This window comes from Myotis myotis, unplaced genomic scaffold (assembly GCF_014108235.1).
Source record: "Myotis myotis isolate mMyoMyo1 unplaced genomic scaffold, mMyoMyo1.p scaffold_m19_p_14, whole genome shotgun sequence".
Taxonomy (NCBI): domain Eukaryota; kingdom Metazoa; phylum Chordata; class Mammalia; order Chiroptera; family Vespertilionidae; genus Myotis; species Myotis myotis.
Genome location: NW_023416318.1, coordinates 31,081,612 through 31,105,746, shown reverse-complemented (window position 1 = coordinate 31,105,746; position 24,135 = coordinate 31,081,612). Strand labels below are relative to the sequence as shown.

General features: G+C 44.7%; 1 protein-coding gene across 2 annotated transcripts in view; it reads left to right on the top strand.

Moving 5' to 3' along the window:
- Window positions 1-24,135, top strand: part of PRKCE (protein kinase C epsilon) — a 443,161-nt gene that overhangs the window by 295,753 nt on the left and 123,273 nt on the right. Inside the window, exons 8-12 of one of the 2 annotated variants that reach the window (XM_036334682.1) lie at window positions 3,209-3,351; window positions 4,479-4,538; window positions 6,002-6,098; window positions 8,912-9,111; window positions 12,122-12,295. In XM_036334682.1, the coding sequence (XP_036190575.1) occupies window positions 3,209-3,351; window positions 4,479-4,538; window positions 6,002-6,098; window positions 8,912-9,111; window positions 12,122-12,295 (674 nt within the window). The remainder of the gene's footprint in view (window positions 1-3,208; window positions 3,352-4,478; window positions 4,539-6,001; window positions 6,099-8,911; window positions 9,112-12,121; window positions 12,296-24,135) is intronic. The other variant, XM_036334683.1, reaches the window with a different exon arrangement.

Sequence of the window (24,135 nt, the reverse complement as noted above, 5' to 3'; positions counted from 1 at the left end):
GTATTATAATTCAAGTGCATTTCTTGTAGACAACACATAGTTGGGTCTTACTTTTTGATCCTTTCTGACAAGCTCTTTTAATTGGTATATTTAGACCAGTGAGGTTTAAAGTGATTACTGGTATAGTTGAATTAAGAACCATGGTTTTGCTACTGTTTTTTATTTAATGCCCCTTTTCTTTGTCCCTGTTTTTGTCTTTCATTCTTTCTGCCTTTTGTGGTTTTAATTGAACATGTTACAAGATTCCATTTTCTCTTAGCATATCAGTTATTCTTTTTTACTTATTTTAGTGGCTGCCCTAGAGTTTGCAATATGCATTTACAATCCATTCCACTTTCAAATAACACTCTATTGCTTCATGGGTAGTGCAAATAGCTTATAATAACAAAATAATCCTAATGCTTTCCTCCCACTTCATGAATTATTGCTGTCATTCACTTCACTTATACATAAGCATATATATTTATGTGCATGATATGTATAAGCACCATAATCAAATACATTGCTGCTATTATTTTTAAAACTGTTATCTATTTGATCAATTAAGAATAAGAAAAAAATTTTTATTTTAATGTCACTTATTCCTTCTTTGATGCTCTCCCTTTCTTTATGTAGATCTGAGTGTCTGACCTACATCATTTTCCTTCTCTCTGAAGAACTTCTTTTTAACATTTCCTGCAAGGCAGGTCTACTGTCAACAAATTCCCCATCATTTTGTCCGAGAGTCTTTATTTCTCCTTCATTTTTGAAAGATAATTTCACAGGGCACAAAATTCTATGTTGCTGTTTTCTCTCAATACTTTAAGTATTTCTCTTCACTCTCTTCTTGCTTGCATGGCTTCTGAGAAGCAGGGTGTACTTTTGATCTTCACTCCTCTATAAGTAAGGTGTTATATCCTTCCGGCTTCTTTCACAATTATTTTTCTTTATCTTTGATTTTCTGCAGTTCATATATGTTATGCCTAAGTGTAGTTTGTTGTTGGTCTCTTGTTTTTGTTTTGGTAATTTATCCTACCTGGTATTCTTGGAGATTCCTGGATCTATGCTTTGGTGTCTGACATTAATTCAAGGACATTTTCAGTCATTTTTGCTTCAGATATTTCTTCTCTCTTTTCGTTCTACTATTCCCATTTGTAGTTGTCCCACAATTCCTAGGTATTCTGTTCCCTTTTTTAAAAAAAGTCTTTTGTCTTTTTTTCTGTTTGGAAGTTTCTATTGACATTTCTTTAAGTTCAGAGATTCTTTCTTCTACTAACGGCCTCCTTCATATCTGCTAGTGTTTTGGTCTCAAGCATTTCCTTTGATTCTTTCTTAGAATTTCAATTTCTCTGCTTAACATTGCCCATCTGCTTTTACATGCTGTCTACTTTATTGCTCAGAGCCGCCCGGCATATTAATTGTAGTTGTTTTAAATGTCTAGTCTGATAATCCCAGCATCCCTGGTTCTGGTTTTGATGCTTGATCTGTCTCTTCACTTTTAGTACACCATGTGATTTTTTTCTTGCTACCGTACTTGATGTGCTAGTTAATAGGAGCTGTAGTGATGGTGCAGTGTTGGGAAGGGAAGGCTCCGTGGTCCAGTGAGGAGATCTGTCTTTCAGTGAGCCTGTGCCTCTGGACTGTGAATTTACAAGTTCAGATTTTTCTCCCTTCGTAGGAGAGGGAGGGCGCTAGAGCAGGCTGGTATTGGGTATTTTTCCTCCCTCAGATCAGTTAGGATCTGATAAAACTATAATAGTTTAGGCTCTGGAGTGCCCTGGAGTATGTCCAATGGTTTCCTTTCCCTTCTTTCTGCAAGAAGCATAAGTAAATCCCCCCCGCCCCAATATTCACCATGGGAACCTGGTAAAACTCACAAAAGTGCGGAACCCCTATGACCAGGTCTGCCTAGAGTTTTTGACCCTCAGACGTGTCCTCTCTGAGACTCCAGCAATTTTCCAATTTCAGTTCAGATTTTCCTACCATGGCACTGGTTCCCACAGAGGCTGTAGCTGGGAGTTTCTGTTCTCATTCACCTTAGTTGCCTGCCTCTCCCATTTTGGGGCCAGTGCTTTGCCCTGTGACTTTCTTATCTAATAAATCCAAGGAGAGTTGTTGATTTTTCAGTTTGTTCAGCTTTTTACTTGTTAGGACAGAATGACTACTTCCAACGCCTTACATGCTGGACTGGAAACCAGAACAGTTTGTTTTCTCCTTTGATGTCCTATACCAAGAACTCAGTGACGTAGGTCAAGTGACATTTCGGCATGGCCTTTGTTCTGTTGAAATTGGATTTTAGGTTTGAAAGGTGCCTTGGAGGTCACCTCATTCAATGTCCTTTTTTTTTTAATATGTGTGGGTTTTTTTGTTTGTTTGTTTGTTTTTAGAGAGGGGAAGAGAGAGGGGGAGAGAGAGAAACATCAATGAGAGGAACAACAACATCCATTGGCTGCCTCCTGCAGACCCCCTGCTGGGAATTGAGCTGGAAACCCCGGCATGTACTCTGACCCAGAATCAAACTAGTGACCTCATAGTGCATGGGTCCATGCTCAACCACTGAGCCACACCAGCCAGGCCAGTATCCTCATTTTCAGGTGACATCTTTTGTATAAAATATATTTTTATTGATTTCTGCAAGGAAGGGAGAGAGAGAGATTAATGATGAGAGAGAATCATTGACCAGCCTCATTCTGCACAGCCCACACTGGGGCTCAAGCCCGCAACCTGGGCATGTGCCCTGACCTGGAATTGAACTGTGACCTCCTGGTTCATAGGTCGATGCTGAACCACTGAGCCACGCTGGCTGTGCTCAGATGACATTTTAATAGGCTCTATTCGGGGCATTCCTCTCTGGGTAATATTCCCACCTTTCAACAGAGTAATAGAACAGACCGTGTACATGTGACCCCTTTGGGTTCACAATCCAAGTGAACCTTGCTTCAGACAAACCAATTAAATTCTTCCACAGTCAGTGTTCTATTCCCTGAAAGGAAGTGCAAATGTGACATTTATTCAGTTGATAAACAGTGGTTATCTGTGTGTGATGGTTTCATGGATGATTTTAGTTACATGTGATGGGACGATGGGTAATTTTTATTTTCCTCTTTTTGTCTTTCTGCATTTCCCAAATCCTATCAATGCACACGCAGTACTTAACAATTAGAAAGAAAAAAAATTATAGTTTTAGGCCATGAACACTGCGAAGTTTCTCTTCATTGTCTCCTTATAGTCTGCAAGATGAACGTCCACCGACGCTGCGAGACCAACGTGGCTCCCAACTGTGGAGTGGACGCCAGAGGAATCGCCAAAGTCCTGGCAGACCTTGGCGTCACCCCAGACAAAATCACCAACAGTGGCCAGAGGAGGAAAAAGGTAACAGGCCACTCGGTGGTGTTTCTGGAGCTCTTTGTGGGCCCACATCTTGGCGCTGGCTTCCTGGCAGTGCCTTGGAGTGAGGTTACAAGATTGCTGGGTTTGAGACACTGTACTCAAAACAGCACGTGCTTGAAAGGAAAAGAAATAGAGGCCAGGCAGGTAACATTAAAGTCTCCTTCAGTTCCAGAAGCAGGGGGAGCCTCAAGTGTTACGTTTCTCAAGGGAACCTAGAGGAGGACTTTAGAATTTCTTCTAGGACAGTGATTCTCAACCTTCTGGACCTTTAAATACAGTTCCTCATGTTGTGACCCAACCATAAAATTATTTTCGTTGCTACTTCAAAACTGTAATGTTGCTACTGTTATGAATCGTAATGTAGATATCTGATATGCAGGATGGTCTTAGGTGACCCCTGTGAAAGTGTCGTTCGACCGCCAAAGGGGTCGCGACCCACAGGTTGAGAACCACTGTTCTAGAAAAAGCAGGCCAATTGTAGACCAGGAAATAGACGCATCTGCCTCCAGAACTGGCATGAAAGCAATGTCAGTGTTTGCACTTTGCCCTGCTATCACTGCGACGAGGATAAAGGGATGAAGAGCTGGAGCCACATTCTTTTCTAGGGAGCAAGCCAAGATCTGTGATAGCGCCGGCACTCGGCTGCCCGGGGGACATGGTTAATGCCCCATGACATGAAACATCTGGGCTTTTCTTTGCAGACCAAAGCCCTGTCTCTGTCCATGTGACATTCTGAATGTCAGTAGGAAGAGCTCTGTTTGCTAAATTGTTGTTTTGGTAAGTCAGGGCCCACAGATGCAAATAGAGCTAAAGGGTGCCCATGGCATTTGCTTTGAAGGCCCTTTTTTTCCTTGGCTGCTAACCTGGAAAATGTAAGCGATCTTTGAAAAAGTAAGTTATGACAAAATCAGAACCAAGCTAACTGGGCAAGAAAATCCTGGTGGCGGTGGGTGGACAGTGGCCCTCATTGCCCGGCATCAGGCATTCTCAAGCTTTCTTTAGAAAAGCACGTCTAGCTCTGGGTGCCTCTACCATCCTGACCCCTAAGTGTTCTAAATTTTGCCGTAAAACACCTTCTGAAGGGCTCTGTGTTTCCCTTCTCATTTTAGAAGCTGCCCATGCCTTTTCCCTGGTGCCTCTCAGAAGAGCCTTCTCCCTTGAATGGGAAGGTGTGGATTGTTTTCATCTTCTTAAGCTGCTGCTTCTCTACCTTCCCAATCAAGAAAGCTGTTTCTGCAAGAGTAGCAGAAATGAAGTCTATTTTAATGGTTGACTGTGAGATTCTGGGCTTCTGGTGGCTCTTCTCAGCTCTGTATACCGCACTGGTTGAAACAGGACTTAAGTTATTGACCTAAGGCATTGACATTGCAAGCAGAATGTCAGCACCCAGGAATGCTAGGGCCCTGCTGAAGAGGCAGGAGGTACAAACACCTTGTGATTACAAGGCTGGACACACACACACATTGATGAGCTCTAGAGAGCCATTTTCAGGAGACGGGGTTTTTGTTTTTCCTTGCTAGAAGTAAATTGAGACAATATTGATTGTCATGAAGCATTTAAAAGAAAACTCAGTACCTGCCCTCTTCCCCATACTTATGTGGGCATCATCTGTCTATCTTGGATTTGGGGAATCCGGTGGTAAGAAGCCAACATGGAGAAGTTCAGAAAGAAGTAGAGTAGAAGATAAAGGGAGTGCAGTCCTGGTATTTTTATTGCTGCAATGCCCTGATACAAAAGCTAGAAATAAGCTAAGTGAACTAAGTATAAGCTCAGGTTTGTATAAGAGGATGGGAGACAAGTGCCCTTGGTCAGAAACTATAAGGGCTTCTTTGCAGGAGAGTTGGGCTCACTGGATTTTTCATTCCCTTCATATTGCCCCATGCAAGTAGTCAGTCCCTCATCCAGAAAGGACGTGTGCACACAGCTGGTAGACCAAGAAGAAAAGGGAACAGAAATGCTTGTGGTCTCTTAGTCCAAATCTCAGACTTTAATGGGAACTTAAATGGATATGTCAACATTTGTGTAAAAATGAGAGTTCACTGGGATATGTCAACATTTGTGTAAAAACGAGAGTTCACTTGTTCTTTTAAACTTTGCTAACAAGTATCAGTACATCTGAAAGTATTTACTGAGCATCTCTTAGTATGTGTATCATTTGTATAAGTCACCAGGACGATACCAATACCATCCTGCAAAAAACCCATAGTCTACCTGAGCAGAGAGCCCCACATAAATATACACATACAGAGAGTATTAACTAGAGCTGAAGAAGACAATGAGTAAATGCCAAACTGGTGGTAAGACCGTGTCACGTTGCTTTGGATAAGGTAACTTGCATCGCTTGAACAGGCGAGGGAGATTTTATGAAAGGGGGTATGCTTGAGTTTTGCTTAAAAAGGTCAGTTGTATTTGGGCAGAATAATAATTGAACAAACTGAAGTCTCTTGTTTTCTTCCCTTTAACTGGCAAAGAAAACCTTGAGACTATGCTTTCAGACGATCAATTCAGCAGTGTTACTGCACCAGGAACCCCTTTGGTGCTGGGTAGGGGATCTTGAAGCTTTTGGCCTCAGGGAAACTCGCCACCCTCGTTTCTGACGCCTCTCTCCCCTCTTCCTCTCCCCCCTCTCTAGCTCCTTGCTGGTGCCGAGTCCCCGCAGCCCGCTTCTGGAGGCTCACCCTCTGAGGAAGACCGGTCCAAGTCAGCACCCACCTCCCCTTGTGACCAGGGTGAGACCCTCGGATTTGCTTCTTTGCCTCTGAGCTTGGTCACCAGAAGTTCAGAGGAGCTGAGGCCTCCCTACCCAAGAATGGCCCTGCGTCCCGAAACAGCCAGTGGCCCTGTTGACTCATTATCGGTTCCTTCACTCTACAAGGCTGTCTTAAGGGCAAGGCAGTAAATGCCTTTCTACCTAAATCCCTTCCAGGCCTGAGTAAGAGCCCCTTCTCTTACCACTGGGCCCCAGGCCTGTCAGCATCACTCAGTTTGACTTAATTCCTCCTGACTCTAACTATCACACCCGAAACCTGAGATCAGGGCAGGAGTCAGGGGATGGGTGGGGACGATGTCTCCTATCCTGGCCAGAGTGGGTGGGTGGAGATAGGACAAAGCTGGGGAAGAGACTGCAAGAAGTGGGCAGGAAGCCAGCTCTGGGCCTCGCTCCTCTGTCAAGCTCAGCTCAGGCTATCTCCTTCCTCCCCATAGGGATGAGTGTAAAGTAATCAGAAGTTTCTTGTTTTGTTTTTTAATTTTTAATGTATTTTTATTGATTTCAGAGAGGAAGGGAGAGGGGGAGAGAGAGAGAAACATTAATGATGAGAGAGAATCATTGATCAACTGCCTCCTGCACGCCTCAATTGGGGATCAAGCTGGCAATCCAGGCATGTGCCCTTGACCAAGAATCGAACTCTGACCTCCTGGTTCATAGGTTGATGCTCAACCACTGAGCCACGCTGGCCGGGCAGAGGTTTCTGATTCTGCTGGCGGAATGGTGAGGCTGAGAAGGGACTTAGACACTTCAAACTTCCCCTCTGGTGACCAGAACCAGGCGTCACTGGGGAGGGAAATACGCATCTGCAGAGCAGGACTAATTGTATTGCGTTAGAGCACCTGGGTATCTTGAAGCCTCTTTTGTGGTCATTATCCAAATTCTATGTTCACACCAACTCTATGCTGGTGCTCCTTTACTGTCCCCATGTTACATGGTGGGAAGTGGAAGTTCAGAGACTTGCAAAGATTTGTCCAAACGTTAGTGGATCCACGCCAGTGGTAAAGGGCAAGACCATGCCCCTCCTGGCTTAGGGACCCCACTCTCCGAGTCTGTGCCATCAAACCAGCCTCCCAGGTCATCTTACCCTGCAGATGTGACCCAGCTCTTCGTACCCAGGAGTAAATAAAACAGCTGCGGGGCAGTGTGCCAGTCCTGAGGCCACAAAATAATTGGTCTGAGTCCCTCTTTGTGCTGCTCTGCTTAACTTGTCCATCAGTCCAAAAGAGGCTGAACCCATTTATAAGGCATCTGATGATGCTTGGTGAGCTCTAGATGAGCAGGTATTATCCTGGACCAGCGTGGGTGTTTTCCTGTTTCCCTTTGAGAACTTCAAGGAGATGGGGTCCTATGGTAAAGAGGCCCTAGTAAGAGGGAGGTGACCCATTTTCTATGTGGTTTCTGCCCAGTGTGCTTCCCAGCTTTGGCAGGGCGCAGTACCTCCCAGGGCCTCTCTCTGTCCCCGGTTAATGCAGGTGCCAGTATTACCCAGCAGTGACATGTGCACAGATGAATGTGAAAACCCTCTTAGCAAGACCTGGCATTATTATGAAACAGAAATAAGACACGGTTTCTCTTTGCTCCATTGTAAGGACATAGACATTTTCTTCAAGCTTCAGTATCCCTAAACACCCAAGTTCTATCTTCCAAACTCCATTTACTAACTTGCCTTGGAAACAGACTTTTTGCTCTATGCTGAGGCTAAAAGTTATATTTAGTGAAGAGTATGTGATAGGACTCTGCCGATTGGGTCAGGGGATAGCAGAAGGCTCAGAAGCTCTCCCCATGCCTCCCCTTCTCAGGGGAGCCAAACACCAGATCTACGGAAGATCCCAGGTTCCTCGAGTGCGCTGCCGTGGGCCTCAGTCTTCTGAAAGAAGCTGAAGATCTCTTTAGGTCAAGCTCCTGGTCGCTCATGCCTGATTCTGATTCCCACGCGTTAGAGTCTATGTTCCTCTTGTGCAATCCCAGTGTTATTCACGAGTGTCTTAAAATTGGATTATGCTCAAGATGCCCATATCTACAAGAGGAATGTACATCTGGGTGAATTAATAGCTCACAATAAAGCTTCCTCAAAGAGAAAAGGTCTGAGGCTCACCCAGCGTTATCAGCCCCAGGGAGTTTGCATTACAGCCTTGCGTCCCTCCGGCCTCACCATTGTGAAATTGTACCGAGAATCCTGCCCCATCTGAGATACATTTGCAGCATGTCCCTGTGGGGAAGCAGTTCTTTGGTTAATGATAAGCTCCTTGCTTGTTTTGTTAAATAACCTTGCATGGGATGGGTATTTAGAGTAAACCCAGCAACAAAGCCACATAAAGTCCTTTAGAAGATGAAATAATTCCATCACCAAGATTACTGTGATGACAGTTCTCAGTGAGTCGTTACTCTAATCTTCAAAGGAAACTCAAAGGTTATCCGTGGCCTTTGGAACTCTGCAAGGTTCCCGAGAAGGCTGGGATTCTTGCACTAACCAAGAACAATTGGACAGGCCACTAGCCAAAGGGGGCTTGCAGAGAGGTGGCTGTGGTCCAGTCTACGCTGAAGGAGTTGGTTGCTGGGCTGTGTCCTCCTCTTTGCATGCCTAGGCCCTGCTGTATGTTAAGTGCCAATGAAAGTGTGTCAATGAAGGAACATAAAGGAATGCCATACCGGATCTGTTGTTATGAAAAGCCAAAAAAAAAAAAAATGGTGGGGACTCATGGGGATGAAATTCTGAGATCTGAGGGCTCGTGAGCTGTGCACTAATGCATTATCTTGTCTCCTCGGCTCTAGAATTAAAAGAACTTGAAAACAACATCCGGAAGGCCTTGTCATTTGACAACCGAGGGGAGGAGCACAGGGCAGCAGGGTCCACCGACGGCCAGCTGGCGAGCCCCGGAGAGAACGGTGAAGTCCGGCAAGGCCAGACCAAGCGCTTGGGCCTGGATGAGTTCAACTTCATCAAAGTGTTGGGCAAAGGCAGCTTTGGCAAGGTCTGTGGCCTGTGCGGGCAAAACTGCTGATTTTCTCTGCCCTGGGCATCTGCCCCCTCATTTGTTTGATATAAGATGAACCTTTCGGCTTGGTCTTGTTCTACTTTCCTTCCTTACTGAGTGGAAGTGGCCTGAGGCCAAGCAGATAGGAACTGGGGTTCTGCTCTTAACTGTCTGGGGACGTTAGTGTGGGCCTTTTCCTTCTTTGGGATTCCGTGTAGCCCACTTGTCAAATGGGGATGGGAATCAAGTGACGTAATAGGTTGAGAAAGCACTCTGAAAAGTTTAAATTGCTTTCCATGTGCTTGGCATTCCATTATCAATAATGGTAACAATACTGTTCTTCCCTCCATCAGAGAGTCATCTGAAGTTCTGGTTTTAATTCATTATATAGACTTTGAAAATGAACTCCAGCATGTGTGCCCTCTGTGAACTCGGGGCTCAAAACAAGTCTTAGCACATGTTACCGTGGAAGTTAACTGTTACGTAACTGACTTTTCTGGCACTTACTAAACGCTTTGTTTAACCTCTGTTTGTGCCAGAAAATGGGAATAATCACCTCCTCTCTTGGATCAGGGTCCTCTGCCCTTGCTGCCATCCTCCCTATCCTGCTCCCCACTGGGACGGACACAGTGGTATGGAGTGTGGATTGAGGGGGTGCTCAAATACAGCATTCCTGGTGATCAGCCACCATTCTGAAGGTGGGTGCGATGGAAAAATAATTCCTGCTCATTTAGAAAAAAAGATGGACAGCCTGGCTGGTGTGGCTCAGCGATTGAGCATTGACCTGTGAACCAGGAGGTCACTGTTCAATGTTCAGTCGGGCACATGTCCAGGTTGTGGGCTCAGTCCTCAGTAGGTGGCATGCATGAGGCAGCCGATCAATGATTCTCTCTCATCATTGATTTTTTTTTATCTCTCTCCATTCCTATCTGAAATCAATAAAAATAATTCTTTAAAGAAAAGAGATGGACAGGCAGAGAGCCTAAGAAGCTGGTTAACATTTCAGCTGTGATTTTTGCTCTTCGGCTGTTCGCAAAGCCATGCCTGGGAGTGGATGAGCATTGTTTTTTGAGGACCTCCTGGAGTAGAGAGGCCCTACCCCAGAGCCCAGGCACCTGCCTCTGGGACCTCCTGGGGATCACATGCCCTCACAAGTCAGGCTGTGGGTTAGGAAGCTTGCTGGGGGACAGAGCCACTCCACTCCTAGGAGAATGGCTCTGTGAGCCTCCAGGGTACAGAGCTTGGTTCCTGGCCCATCTCACCTGCCCCATCTCAGTCTGAGATCAATGCTGCAGGAAGTAACTGGATCTACTTAAATGGCAAAGGCTGAAGTAATCACATTCTTTAGAGACGGCTAAATAAGAAGCAGACCCCAGTCCTCTGGCCGGCATAACTCAAGCATGTGAGCAGCTTTCATTGTGAGCAAGATTCATGGGGAATGAGCAGCCTCAAAGGCTACAGGGTTCTATATGGCGTGTGGCCAGGATGGGAACTCTGATGATTCTGAAGCATCTACATTGTTTCTTAGGAAAAAATCACAGTCACAGTGAGCCAGTTTTAAAGAGTTTGCATTTTATGTGGGCAACTAAATGCCTTCACAGTGACATCCTGAATTCCCTCATTAAGCTTCTGAGTTACTGCTCTTTAGTTCTAACTTTTACCCTGGAACTGTACTGAGGAGTTAAGTTATTAAATGGGAGAAAGGCTTGTCACATTTGTAGGGAAATGAGCGCAAAAATATTAAATGATAAAACAAATTTAAGAAACAGAATTGTTCATTGGTTCTCTGGAGAAGGAATTACAACTCCTACCTTTAAAGCTACAGAAGAAACCACAAAGGTAAACAAGGGCAGGTTCAACTACAAAAAGATAAATAATCCTGTTTAATAGAAAAAAGAACAGAAAATTATGAGACAAATTTAGAAAAACCTTTACAGAAAGTAAAGTGATAGTATGTTTATGGACCAAGTGCATACAAATATGTAAGAGGAAACTGACAAATAGTTCATACAAAAGAAATTTACTTAGAAAACAAATATTTAAAAAGTTTATTGCAAGTTAAAACAGCACTGAGGTAACATTTCACACTCATTACATGAACAACATAGCTTTTTAAGTGAAGCACCCAATGTTGGTAAATCGCTGGGAAACCAAAGCACGTCTCCTTTGCTAGTGGCACATTATATTGTACATCCTTTTTGAAAATCAGGCATGTGCAAATATTTAACCCCATAATCCACTTCCACCACTTTCTATCTTAAGGACATGATTCAAAAGAAATAAAGAAATTATATGTACAAAAATATTCTCTGCAATTTTTATATAGTACTTAATAATTACTTGTAACTCAAGTGTTTCCTAGGAGGTAAAAGTTTAAATAACTTTGTAATATATTTACTTGAATTATCAGACATCATGATAAAGATGAAGACTGTGTAGAAAAATGCTTATGAAATACTGTCTGGTTAAAAAAACACACTATGGCCGAAACCGGTTTGGCTCAGTGGATAGAGCATCGGCCTGTGGACTGAAAGGTCCTAGGTTCGATTCCGGTCAAGGGCATGTACCTTGGTTGCGGGCACATCCCCAGTGGGGAGTGTGCAGGAGGCAGCTGGTCGATGTTTCTCTCTCATCGATGTTTCTAACTCTCTATCTCTCTCCTTTCCTCTCTGTAAAAACTCAATAAAATATATTTAAAAAAAAAAAAAACACACTATGCTATATTTGCCATACTCCAAGTGCAAGTATGACAAATGTATATAAACATGTAGATAATTATTTAACAGATGTGCATTGAACTTTTCTTTGCCCAGACACCGTGTTAGGGATTAAAAGTAATTAAGTGGTAGTAGCTGTATTGGGATGGGTAGTTTCTCTAGACATTTTTAAAAGCTTTGATACTATTTAAAATGAATGAAAGGAGTCCATTTTTAAGCACTTGGTATTGATGCGTGTTTCTTCTCTCCCTACGTGTATATACTGACAGGGTGGTTTTGATTGATTGCAGGTCATGTTGGCGGAGCTCAAAGGCAAAGACGAAGTATATGCTGTGAAAGTCTTAAAGAAGGACGTCATCCTTCAGGACGACGATGTGGACTGCACGATGACAGAGAAGAGGATTTTGGCTCTAGCGCGGAAACACCCATACCTAACCCAACTCTATTGCTGCTTCCAAACCAAGGTATGCTTGGGCCGAAGCTGGTGGGTCGCCATCATGGGGCAGCGCTGGGGGACATCTTAACTGTCTGATGAAAGATCAATTATAGACTCTCTACATTCTTTCTCAAAAACCTTGTAAAGTGGAATGGATTTTGCCCTTGAGAAGATCAGGGTGTATTTGAAAAGCATCCTCTTTTGTAAAGGCCTGGAATTTTCCATCCAGGATTATGCTTGTGAGGGGATGAGAGCCAGCCGCGGAACTCTTTGCAGATGTAGCTGGACAAAGCCGAATGACTAAGCCCAGCCAACAGGTGTGGCTCGTTCTGGCTCTGCTCTAACTTATCGCTGCACAAATCACTAAAGCTCTATGCTGTTTTCAGGGCAAATGAAAGAGAATAAAGGCCACCCTCACCGCTCCTAGCTTGCATAATGTCATAGGAGGTAAAGGATGTAAACAAGTGCTTAAAATGCCATAGGGCAATACAAATAAGCGGCATTTTAAATTTACCATGTAGGAACCCGGTTACCAGAAGGTGGCAGTAAAGAAACAAAGATAATCTGTAACCACATCAGAAAGTCCGACCTCTGATTGAGTTGTTTCTTATTCTGAGTGAGGAAGAGAAATGCCAGCATTCTTTATGACGCTCTTATTAGGGGGGAAAAAAAAAAAAAGGTCAAGGTCTCTTAGGATGCCTTACGGATTTGTAGCTCTTGGCTTCTTGCAAAGGTGAAGGCAACCTCACCTGAAACTCTTACTTGTGCCCACCGGGAGCCCAGACCGTGAAGGTGCCATCATGGAGAGATGAGTCCCTGCTCTTGGCACAGTCTCACCCCCATGTCATTATGAATGCATGTCTTTCTGCTTAGAATTCAGCAGTTACTCATTGGGTCATTTGGCAGATTTTTAGTTAATTATATTATATCGAATCATTCCCTGGTGCCAGGTGTTGAAGATACATTGGTAAGCAAGGCAGAGACCCTGACTTCAGGGAACTTATGTCTCTTTGGCACACTGTTTCCCAAAGAGTGTTGCTCAGAACCCTCCTCACTTGGGAAACTCTAAGAATGAAGGACTCTGTGGCACATACTTTGAAACGCTGCCATCTTGACTTCTCTTGGAGTATCTCCATATACACTTGCTTAAGTAAGTCCTGGAGGAGACCTGCAATGAAAAAAAGCTACTTTTATGTAATCTACTATTTCGTAATTATTTGATCCTCACCATTCCAGACTGAGAACCACATCTAATGGAATTTTTCTAATCCCTCTGATCCCTCAGAAGAAAGAAATGTCCTCAGAAAATGTGGAAATCCCTTTTCTGAACAAGCACAGGACTTATATTAGCTGCCCTTGTTTTTTATGTGCATTACGAAGGGCCAAAGGCCTGTGCATTTGTGTGTATATGTACACACACAAAGGCCCAACATGATGATAGAGGATCAAAGTCAACTTTCTTCTTTTCTCCACTTGAACATGATTCTCGGTTAGTGAGAAATGTGTCCAGTATGTCTTTATCTCCCCGGTGCCTGTCCGACGGCCTCACACCTTGTAGGTGTGCACTAACACCCCGGGGGGGGGGGCAGTCTAGCTGTGAGTCCCCTGTAGCTGGTGGAGCGTGGGCAGTCCCTGTGGAGGAGCAGCTGCCCTGCACCCCTTGGTGAATGTGTGGGGGCATGAGTGTGGGTGTCTTCAGGGCCAGCGGTGTTCTCCTGGTGCATCTCAGAACATCAAGGCTGACTTCCTCATCGTGAGGCAGCGCTGGGAGCACAACATGGTGGTGAATGACACCATGGGTTTCCTTTATGGGAAAACAATAACCAAACTGACGTGGAGATTGGGGTCTGGGTGGCTGGGGGTGAGGCCGGGGAGAGGAGAGACTTTCCTCTGTGGTTCAGAGATTTACTCACACCTTCTCAGGCCACTATCCGGCAGCCACAGTTACGGGAGCAACTTTGTCCTGTGCCACCACTAGTCAGGGGAACACAACACGCCTCACTCTACAGATGTCTGTGCATCTGATTTTCCTAAAGAAGATCATATTTAACTTCACCGAAGGACCTTCACTTACTAATGAAAGGAATGCTGTGAAGAGTCATTTTATAAACCTCCAACTGAACTTTTAGAAAATGTGACCGGTAGGCATGGCTTTAATGAGTAGCTGTTATTCACCTGGCTCTGAGTTCGGTGCTAGATGTGGGGTTTTCAGCAAAAAGGAAGATGATTCTCAAGTAGGTGGGTTTATTAAATAAAGAACGGGAGGTATCTAATTTCCATAAGCAAGCAGAGCAGCAAACAGCAAACAGCATTGCACACTTACATTCTGGGCGGGGGGTGGGGGTGTGTGTGTTCAAACCAGGAGGAATCGGAGGAGAGGGTGCTGGTTAGTGTCTGGAGAGGGGAAGGAGCTCAAGCCAGGCTTTGCAGAATGGGGAGGGTGGGGGTGGGAATGGGAGCTGGGTTAAGTAGCCATGGTTGGGTCCTGTTTTAGTTTCACTTTTTCTGAAAAGAAAGGACCATTCCTCTGAGCCTCCCCGGATTGGTTTCAACCAGGACTTTGTACGTGATTAAGGACCACAGGACCCGATTGCAATCCTTGTAAGATGTCTTGCCTTCTTCTTTAATTTAGACACACAGAGCATCGCTAGTGTTAGGTCAGGTTTAATTATCTTTAGGCGAGCCTTTATTTTTCAGTTCGTAGGACCAAAACAGCCCCTATGGGAACATTCCAGAGAGATCGCACATGGCTTCTGGTTATTACATAGGTTGCTGGCGGCACTGACTATGTGTGAGATGCGGGTACTGTGTCTGATAGGATGACTGATGGCAATGATTGTGCAAACCCATTGGCATCACTCATGAACTCAGGTAACGTTAGTTCTGGTCACTATAGGCCATTGAATGACCAAGTTACAGTTAAAGAAGGATTTGGCCTTTTCTGTATACCAAGCCCACTTGCCCTTGGCTCATTGCACACTGATCATCCTCCATGGGATCTGGATGGGAAAAGGCCAATGGAATGGTAGCTCTCCAGAGCCAGTGAGAAAAGGCACACAAACCAGTAAATTACGTGAATAACATTAATTTCAATCAAATTTAAATTGGGTGTTTGACTGGAGTTCCCTCTATGCTGTGCGCTCTTTGCGATGCTAGAATAAATGGAAACAACCAGGGAATGCTACAAAATTGTATTTAATTAACTGTCAAATGTATTGGATGAAAAGAAGCTAAGGGACTCCTGACTCCAGGCAAGATGGAGTAGCCTCATTTCTCTTAGGTTCTCTTTCTTACAATTAAAAATCCCTGGGCATAATTCTTATTTAATAAAGGCATATGCTCATCAAGACAGATATAGCCATAAAGAATTACAGAAATTGTACTACCTGTTGATGTGCATGAGAAACTAAGACTTTCATCTTTAACATTGCCAGATGATGTAATGGTGTTAAATTAGTAGCATGCTAAATATTTTCATACATGCACGTACACATAATAATTGTTTTTTGATTAGAAAAAAAAAGGTATGGCCTGTAATTATTTCAATGAATGTACATGTATTTATTGAGCATGTGTTACATGTCAGACACTGTTAGATTCTGGGGCTACAACACTCACAAGCTATTGACTCTAAATTCATGGAGATTTCTATCTAGTGGGGAGAAAGACACACAGAGTGATATTCTATAGCATAGTAGCTCTTCTGATGGAGCCATTTAGGTGATTTCTTTGAAGCCCTGCAGAAGGTAGTTTGGAAGGCTTCCTGGAAGAGATAGAATCTAACCTGGACCATGAAGCATGGGTAGCATTTGGAAGAGGATAAAGGCAAAGAGATGGCTGATAAGACCTAGAATTTATCCCCAAATCTCGTTTTCATTATTATTTTTCCAAAGCTACACCCCTCAAGCATTCTGTGTCCTACTTCCTCCAAGGAAATGACAATGGCTGAATAACAAGGAAGGAGAGGAAGAAGGGGAGGATATTTGAAAAATAGGGAAATTCTTTCATCTGTAAGATCAGATACTGGTTGCTAGAGAGGGGAAGGTAATACTGTGAGCCTTCTTTATGGGGAGGGGGCACTTAGCTAGGCTCTGAAAGTTATGGGCTTGGTGAATCAGGCCCTAGGGGGAGGAGCGACTTCAGGAATTGCTCTTTCTGGGCTCCCATTTTCCTAGGGATAGGAAAGCCTCTGGGTCATAGGTTTGCTTTGTTTTTGTTTTTATAGTTACAGGGAATAAAATTCTCAGGCATTTTTAGATTCTGTGCATGATCCCCATTGTGAATCATCATCTTCCAACTGGATCCCACAAACCCTGACTTGAATAAGTTCATCCATGACTTTTCGTCTTTCTCTCTCCCTAATCGACCCCATCCCCCACTCTTTGGCATTTCCTGCCAGGCCTGGGAAGCCAGCTCAGGGAGGGCTTTGCCTGTGTGAGCTACTGCTCAGGAAACTGAGGTTGAGCTCCTGAAGAATCACCCTGGGCCAGCCTCCCTCGCTGCCCTGGGGAAATGCAGGATGGAAAAATCCTTAAAAAGCAGCTGGAGACATTTTTCAAATGAGTCTTAGTTATCAGTATGCGCTTAGAATTCAATAGTTACTTATTTGGTCATTTGTCAGATTTTCTTTTTTTTTTTTAAATATATTTTATTGATTTTTTACAGAGAGGAAGGGAGAGAGATAGTTAGAAACATCGATGAGAGAGAAACATCGATCAGCTGCCTCCTGCACATCTCCCACTGGGGATATGCCCGCAACCCAGGTACATGCCCTTGACCGGAATCAAACCTGGGACCCTTCAGTCCGCAGGTCGACGCTCTATCCACTGAGCCAAACTGGTTTCGGCCATTTGTCAGATTTTCAGTTAATTATATTATACTAGAGGCCCAGTGCATGAAATTTGTGCACGGTAGGGTCCCTAGGCCTAGCCGGCAATCAGGGCTGATCTGTGGGGCGACTGGCAGGGCGATTGGGGATTCCCCCCACACCCCCCTGTTGGCACCCACCTTGGCCGGCCTGGCACTGCTCACTCACCGGTCCTGCCCCCTATTGCCATTGGTCACCTCCCTCTTGGCCTGGGGCTTGCGGGCTCGGGGAAGCTCCTGCATTGAGTGCCTGCCCCCCTGGTGGTCAGTGCGCATCATAGTGACTGGTTGTTCCACCATTCGGTCGATTTGCATATTAGGCTTTTATTATATAGGATTATATTGGGGTAAGAACTGCTGAGGCATGTTGACAATTCAGGGAAAACTTATAGTTTCAAGGAACTCTGATGTGTATTTTGAACATTGACTCTGAAGAACAGCAAACATGAAAGCAAAATAAAAAGTAAAAAAATTAGGCCTTTGGTAGATTTTTGTTAAAAAAAAAAAAAAAGAGTTGATTATGTCAGATTAAATCTACAAGAACCAGGAAAGCAATTGAATGAACCGGGGTCTTTTTCCTGTGGTAGCGTGAAGTCTGGGGGGCTGGAAGGGGTTCTGTTGGATTTGGTGAATGCCTCACAAGTATGGATTGTGGTGTTCAACACCAAGAGTTGGTCTGTGGGTCAGATGGCCACCTGGGAATCAATATGATTACCAATGAAATATTTCAAAGCAAGATAGCTCGATAATTTTTAACACATATCAGTGAAATGAGGTCTGTGTTAGAGCTTAGCATTGGCATTCTCAGTTGTCAGCGATCAGTTTCCAGCATACTGTCTCCTTAGTCCTAAAGATCATTCCTGCCTGAGCATGTGGGCTGGTCAGCAGCACCGTTCCTTTTCATCAGCCAACAAAGATCTTCAGTGAGGGTCTACTGTGTGCAGATCACTGCAGGGTGTGACCAGACTTCTATGCTGGGGCCTCTGTCAAATTTGTGGGATTATAAACTCAATTCACTTGGGCACAGAAGCTCTGAGGGCTGTCAGGACTAGTTAGGAATAAGAGAGAGTGGGGGTTGGAGGCTGTCTATGTGCAGACAGGTCAGGGGTACCCAAGTCAGTCAGAGAAAATAGATCGTGCTTTTCATAATCAAGGGAGGCTTCATGGAGGAGGACCAGGTCTGGAAGCATTCTGTGTGATGAAACAAAAGGTTGTAAAGTTATTTAATGCTCACATGCCCCCAGGGCAGAGAGGTCTACCTGTTGGCTCTTAATCTAGGATGCTGCTGCCTTATGTAACTTCTTTGCCTCTAAGGAAACCTTGCATTTGAATAGGAGCCTTGCTTTAAAAAATACCTTTACTTAATCAGCCATCCCCCGCTTTTCCTAATGATGTCTCTGTGAGGCAAGGACACGGCTTCCCTTCAGGGATGGGAAAACAGGCCCAGCTCGATCTCACAACCTGTTTGCAACAGCACCAGGGTTGGAATCCGGGTTCCCCAACAGGGCATTATTTTGTCTCCAACCCCTCCTTCCTGTCCAAATTCTCTACTTTACATATCCTCGCCTCCAACTCCCCTCTCCCAGGTTCCATTTGCTGTCACACACCTGAGAAAGGGTCTGTTTCACTTGCACTCAGTGAGATTGGAATTTAAAAAAATAATGCCCATATAAGCTGGTTAGAGTAGCAGAGTCTATTAGCTTGTCTCCAGAAATGTTTCTGTTTTCTGTGAGAACAAGAGAGAAGGGAGGAGAAAGGGGCCTGGCACAGAACTTACGTGCACCATGGGCAGGATGAGAGGAGACCCTTACCTGTCCATTCAGCCATCGTTTATGGAGCACCTACTCTGTACCATACCATGGGCATCATGGCACGCGACGTGCTGCCTGCCAGGGGTTTAGTGGTGAACAAGGTAGTGGTTCCTAGCCTCACAAGTGCTTTGTCCTTCTTTAGAAACTGTTGGCCCTGGCTTTTAAAAAATAATCATATTTAATGTTTTCTCACAAAGAGTATTTGTTCATTGTAAAAAGATTTGGAAAGTTCACAAAGGACAATAAATGATTCTCTAATGACTATTACCATTCTGATGTGTATAATTCTAGTTCAATACACATACCTGCTCACACATATACATATTAATAAAATTGGTGCCATATTCCTCTAGGAAAACAAGTGATATATGTATATTGTAACTGCATTTATTTTCTCTAAGTATTCTTCAACCAAATGATTTCTAAGTTTCTACACCATCCAAGGGCTGGTCGTAGAGAAAGCCTGTGTTTGGTGGGTTGCAGGTTGCCAATGAACCTCCCGCTTCCCGTTCAGCTGATGTTGGTCCTATGGGAACCGGCATGCACTGCCCGGTGTTGCCCAGAGATGCCATCTGCCTCTGCCATAGAACCACCTCATTCTCTTTATATTTCTCTCTATATATAACATAAACTACTTGAGGGCAATTTGTAAAGAATGACATCGATATATTTCATAGGTCGATCATAGAATGAGATTTCAATTCCTTTGGCATTATATTCATTTGTCTATGTGTGCCTCTGGTAGATGTTTTTTAACCAGTAAGGGGTATAGTTTCCCATTCTCCTAAACTATTTGCTTATTCTGCTAAGCTGTAGTTTCTGAAGTAGGTTTTGTGGAGGTGCCTCGGGAGCCCGCCTTAGCATGCGAGCGCCCATGCACACACTCCTGGACACACGGGCCCCGCGTGTGCTGTGGCAGGAGGACCTCCAATATCCTCATTCTGCTCCATTCAGAGAAATTCCACTTTCAGCTGCTTTGCATATTATTATTCCAAATAGAATATCATTTGAAGAAAGAATTTCATTTTGAAAAATAAAAAACAACAACGGTTTAAACCACTGCAACTTCTGCCGAGAGTTTGGAGTAAGTCTTGATGCCTTCTAACTACCCACATGTAACCAGATGTGTATAAGCTGGCGTCGTTTCCTGAAGGTTTCCATTACAAATGCCCGTCCATTATTAATATGGGCATGTCCCTGAGACTTGAATCGAGAGGGAATTTTGGAAGCAGATTCTAAACATACATCTCTGGTGTTCTCTGGGAGTGCTGCCTCTCACTTGGTTGGATCACTCATAGACGTATCTGTTGGAAACAATCCTTAAAAGCATATGCTTAAACCACTTTGTCTCACTGAAGGTTTTCCATCCTAGAAAGAGAGAGAGAGAGAGAGAGAGAGAGAGAGAGAGAGAGAGAGAGAGAGAGAGAGAGAGAGAGAAAGAGAGAGAGAGAGAGAGAGAGAGAGAGAGAGAGTATAAGAGCATGCGACTAGGATATGACACTTCTCCGGTAATGGGCGTGAGAATCTGCTCTGTGCCAGAACCTTGTTCGGTGCCTTTGGGAGATAATAGGGACTGGGATGCCTGTGTTCAAGGAGAGGTGACACTATATATCACACAGTCACTTCGACTGAAGTTAGTATGTGGTACAGAGGGAGAGACTTAGCGAGCACCTAGTATGTGGCAAGCCTTGTGCAAGAACTCATTTCATAACTCCTACACAGGTCCCACGGGGTATAGGTATTGTCGTTCCCCTGGGCAGGCTCAGGGAGGCTTAACAACTGGGCCAGGGTCACACAGATAGTTTCATGATAGAGCTGGGATTCAGACCAGCGATTCCCACCCTTGCCTCCTGTGGGAGAGGAGGACCTCCGTGGAGGAGGAATGTGCTCTGAGGGGGCGTCCCTGGGTGGAGGTGAGGAGCAGGGCACAGCAAGGTTCAGGGAGGGAGGAGTTTGCAGGAAGAACCCCCTAATTTAAGGCGAGTAATGATATGGCTGCTGAAGCAACAGGCACCCACTGGGAGAGCGTGAGAAAGACAACCTCATGAGGAGCTGCGGGCTACGCTGCGGGGCTCGTACAAGGCCAGACAAGGGGTTTGGATTGACTCTGCGAGTAAAGGGTTCCCTGGAGGTGTTACAGGAAGTGATGACATTGAGCAGCTCTGTGTGGTGTGGACTCAAAGGGAAAACAAAGCAGCGCTGCTGGTGAGGAGCCTGTTGCAGTAAGTCACGAGCCAGAGGCGATGGAAGGCCTTCTGAAGGCAGAGCCGCCAGAGGCCATTGCACGTCCCTCCTGCACCTGGGAAGGTGGCCTGCTTGGGAAGAAGGGAGCGCGCATAACCCTGGACTGAGGAGAAACAAGAACTCAGATTGCTGCTATTGGGTTATGACCTATACCCTTCTAGGGTGTCCACTGCCCACAGTTCAATGGGTGCATAATGATCAAGTTGAAATAAGAAGTTTCATCTGGACATCTAAAACCAGAGGTCCAAGTTATCTAACCCTTTCACCAAACAAAGCCAGTTTCCTCATTGGTTGACGTCAGACCTCGCAATGCCATCTATTGGATTTCAGGATTTACCTTTTCCTTTTTAGTGTTTATTTTTAGATGCATACTGAATTTTGATAGGGGTCGATGTTGTTTTATGCTCAGGGCATTTTGTAGAGAAGCTTCCACGCAGTCTGCTGAGATTATTCAGCTTGAGCAGGGGCCTTTCTCATATCACCTGGACTTTTGTTCCAGTGGTTTCAGGTGCTTCAGATACCCCTGCTGGCCCTTCGTGCTTCACCTTTGCAGATCGTGCCAGGTGGTGGGTGCAGCCCATTTGGCGACTCGTGTTCCTGGGCGCCATATTGATTTGTGGTTAACACAGGATGCAGGAGAGAGGGCATCATGAGTCAAGGAACTGTGTTTCTGGCCCTGACTTCTGCCACGGATGCCTGCTGTGAGAGCGTTCTCTGGGCATTGATTTCTTCACTCATGATAAAAGGTGGGGGAGAACGCAGAGAGGGGACCTGATCTATGTGGCTCTAAATCTGATCCTAAAGATCCGTGGAAATGCAGCCACCACGGGGCCATCACAGACTTGTTTCTGGCGCAAACAGTGTTTCTGTCTGGAGTCCATTTTTCCAAACTCAGCTCAGTAAATGTTCCTATCTTAACCAAAGCCTTTATGTCCACAAGGCTGGCATTCTACATCAGGGTTCCAAATTCAGACACCTTCAGTGATCTGGCAAGAGGTATTCTGGTTGTCATAGTAAAGTGTACTAGCTGGGCTAGTATCCCCCTTCCACTTCAGGGTCATCCTTGGCTCAATAATAACGATAACAGCAAATATTTATATAGTACTCATTATATGTCAGGTGTAACTTTAAGCATGTTACACATACCAACTCCTTTAATCTTCACATCAGCCCTCTGAGGTAGGATCATTATCCCTGAAGAGAGGTCACACAGCTAGAAGGGGAGATCCTGGATCCAAACCCAGGTACAGCAGTCCTTCCTTTATCTTCAGAGAATAAATCCCAACACCCTCAGTGGATGCCTGAAACCACAGATAATATGAACCCTGTATATACTATATTTTTTTCCTATACATCCATACCTGTGATAAATTTACAAATTTGGCACAGTAAGAGATTAACAACAAATAGAACAATTTTAACAATACCTATATATATAAAAGCCTAAGCGACTTAACAGCTGAACAACTGGTCACTATGATGCGCACTGACCACCAGGGGATAGACGCTCAATGCAGGAACTGCCCCCTGATGGTCAGTGTGCTCCCACAGCCAACCTCCCATGGCCGGCCAACCTCCCCGCAGCCCCTCTCCCCAGCCAACCGGCCAATCTGGCCTGGGTGAGAAGGCCCCGATAGGCCCCTATCACTGGCCAGGCCGAGGGACCCTACCCGTGCACGAATTCATGCACTGGGCCTCTAGTACTGTGATAAAGTTATATGAATGTGGTTTCTCCCTCTCGCAAAATATCTTATTGCACTGTGTTCACGCTTCTTGTGATGACGTGAGATGACAGGGTGCCAAGGTGATGAGGTGAAGTGAGGTGAGCGACATAAGCATTGTGACATAGCATTGGGCCACTGTAAAGGTTACACAAACACAAGCGCTGGGATTCTGCAACAGTCCGATAACCGGAGCAGCTACTAAGAGACTAACGTTTGGGCAGTGTCTACAGTGTGGATGCTCTAGGAGGAAAGGGATGATTCACGTCTTGCAGAGTGGGAAGGCATCAGGCTTTATCATGCTACTCAGAATGGTGCACAGTTGAAAACTTGGGAATGTTTTAGTTCTGGAATTTTTCTTTTAATACTTTTGACCTGTGGTTGACGACAAGTGGCTGAAACCCCTGATAGTGAAACCATGGATGGGGGCTAGGGGTTAGGGGGCTACTCTAGTTGGCTTCCAGAAACTTCCTTTTGTCTGATGATCAGGAGAGATTAAGCTCCTGAGGATGGTGAACTCCTAAGAGATCAGGGTGTATATAAAATGGTGGTTGGTTAATTTGTGCTTGGTAGATGACCAGAACACTTATGTCTGTTACCCAGGGTACCCTGGAATAACTCTTTGGGGGTAATATTTTAGGCAATCTGAATTATATTGGGAAAGTAATAGAAGGAAAAACAGCCCCTCTTCTTCCTGTTATGGGAACCTTTTTGGCAGAGGCAATAAGAAGTCGAAACATCCACTTTTGACCCCGCCAGAGCATTTTATTTTCACCTTGACATTCCAGGGACAGTGCAGGAAGGACCCCTCTGGTGAGGCAGGAGATAGGCATTAACTTCTCTGTTGGGTCAATGTGATATTCACTTGTGATTCATGGGCAGTATGTAATCCATTTTATTGGGAACGTGTGTGCAGGTTGCTAGGGAACTAAGCTCCTTATCCTGCTCTGGCTCTGAGGCTTGGTTTGGGCCTCCGGTAGTCCTCTGAAAGCAGTATGGGGTGGGAGGTGCAGTACAGTATGAGTTAGGGATGGGAGTGGTGGGGAAATGATGTCTTTGCTCTCAGTGTCTCTCCCATCATTTATCTCACCCATGCCCATTTTGTCTTGTTGTTCAGGGAATAGTTTAAATCCAGCCTCCTTTATCAAGCCCTAATTTATGAAGAGTTTCTAGACTCACCAATGTTAACACCAAATGAAACACAATGCCATTGAAGTTGAAATTCT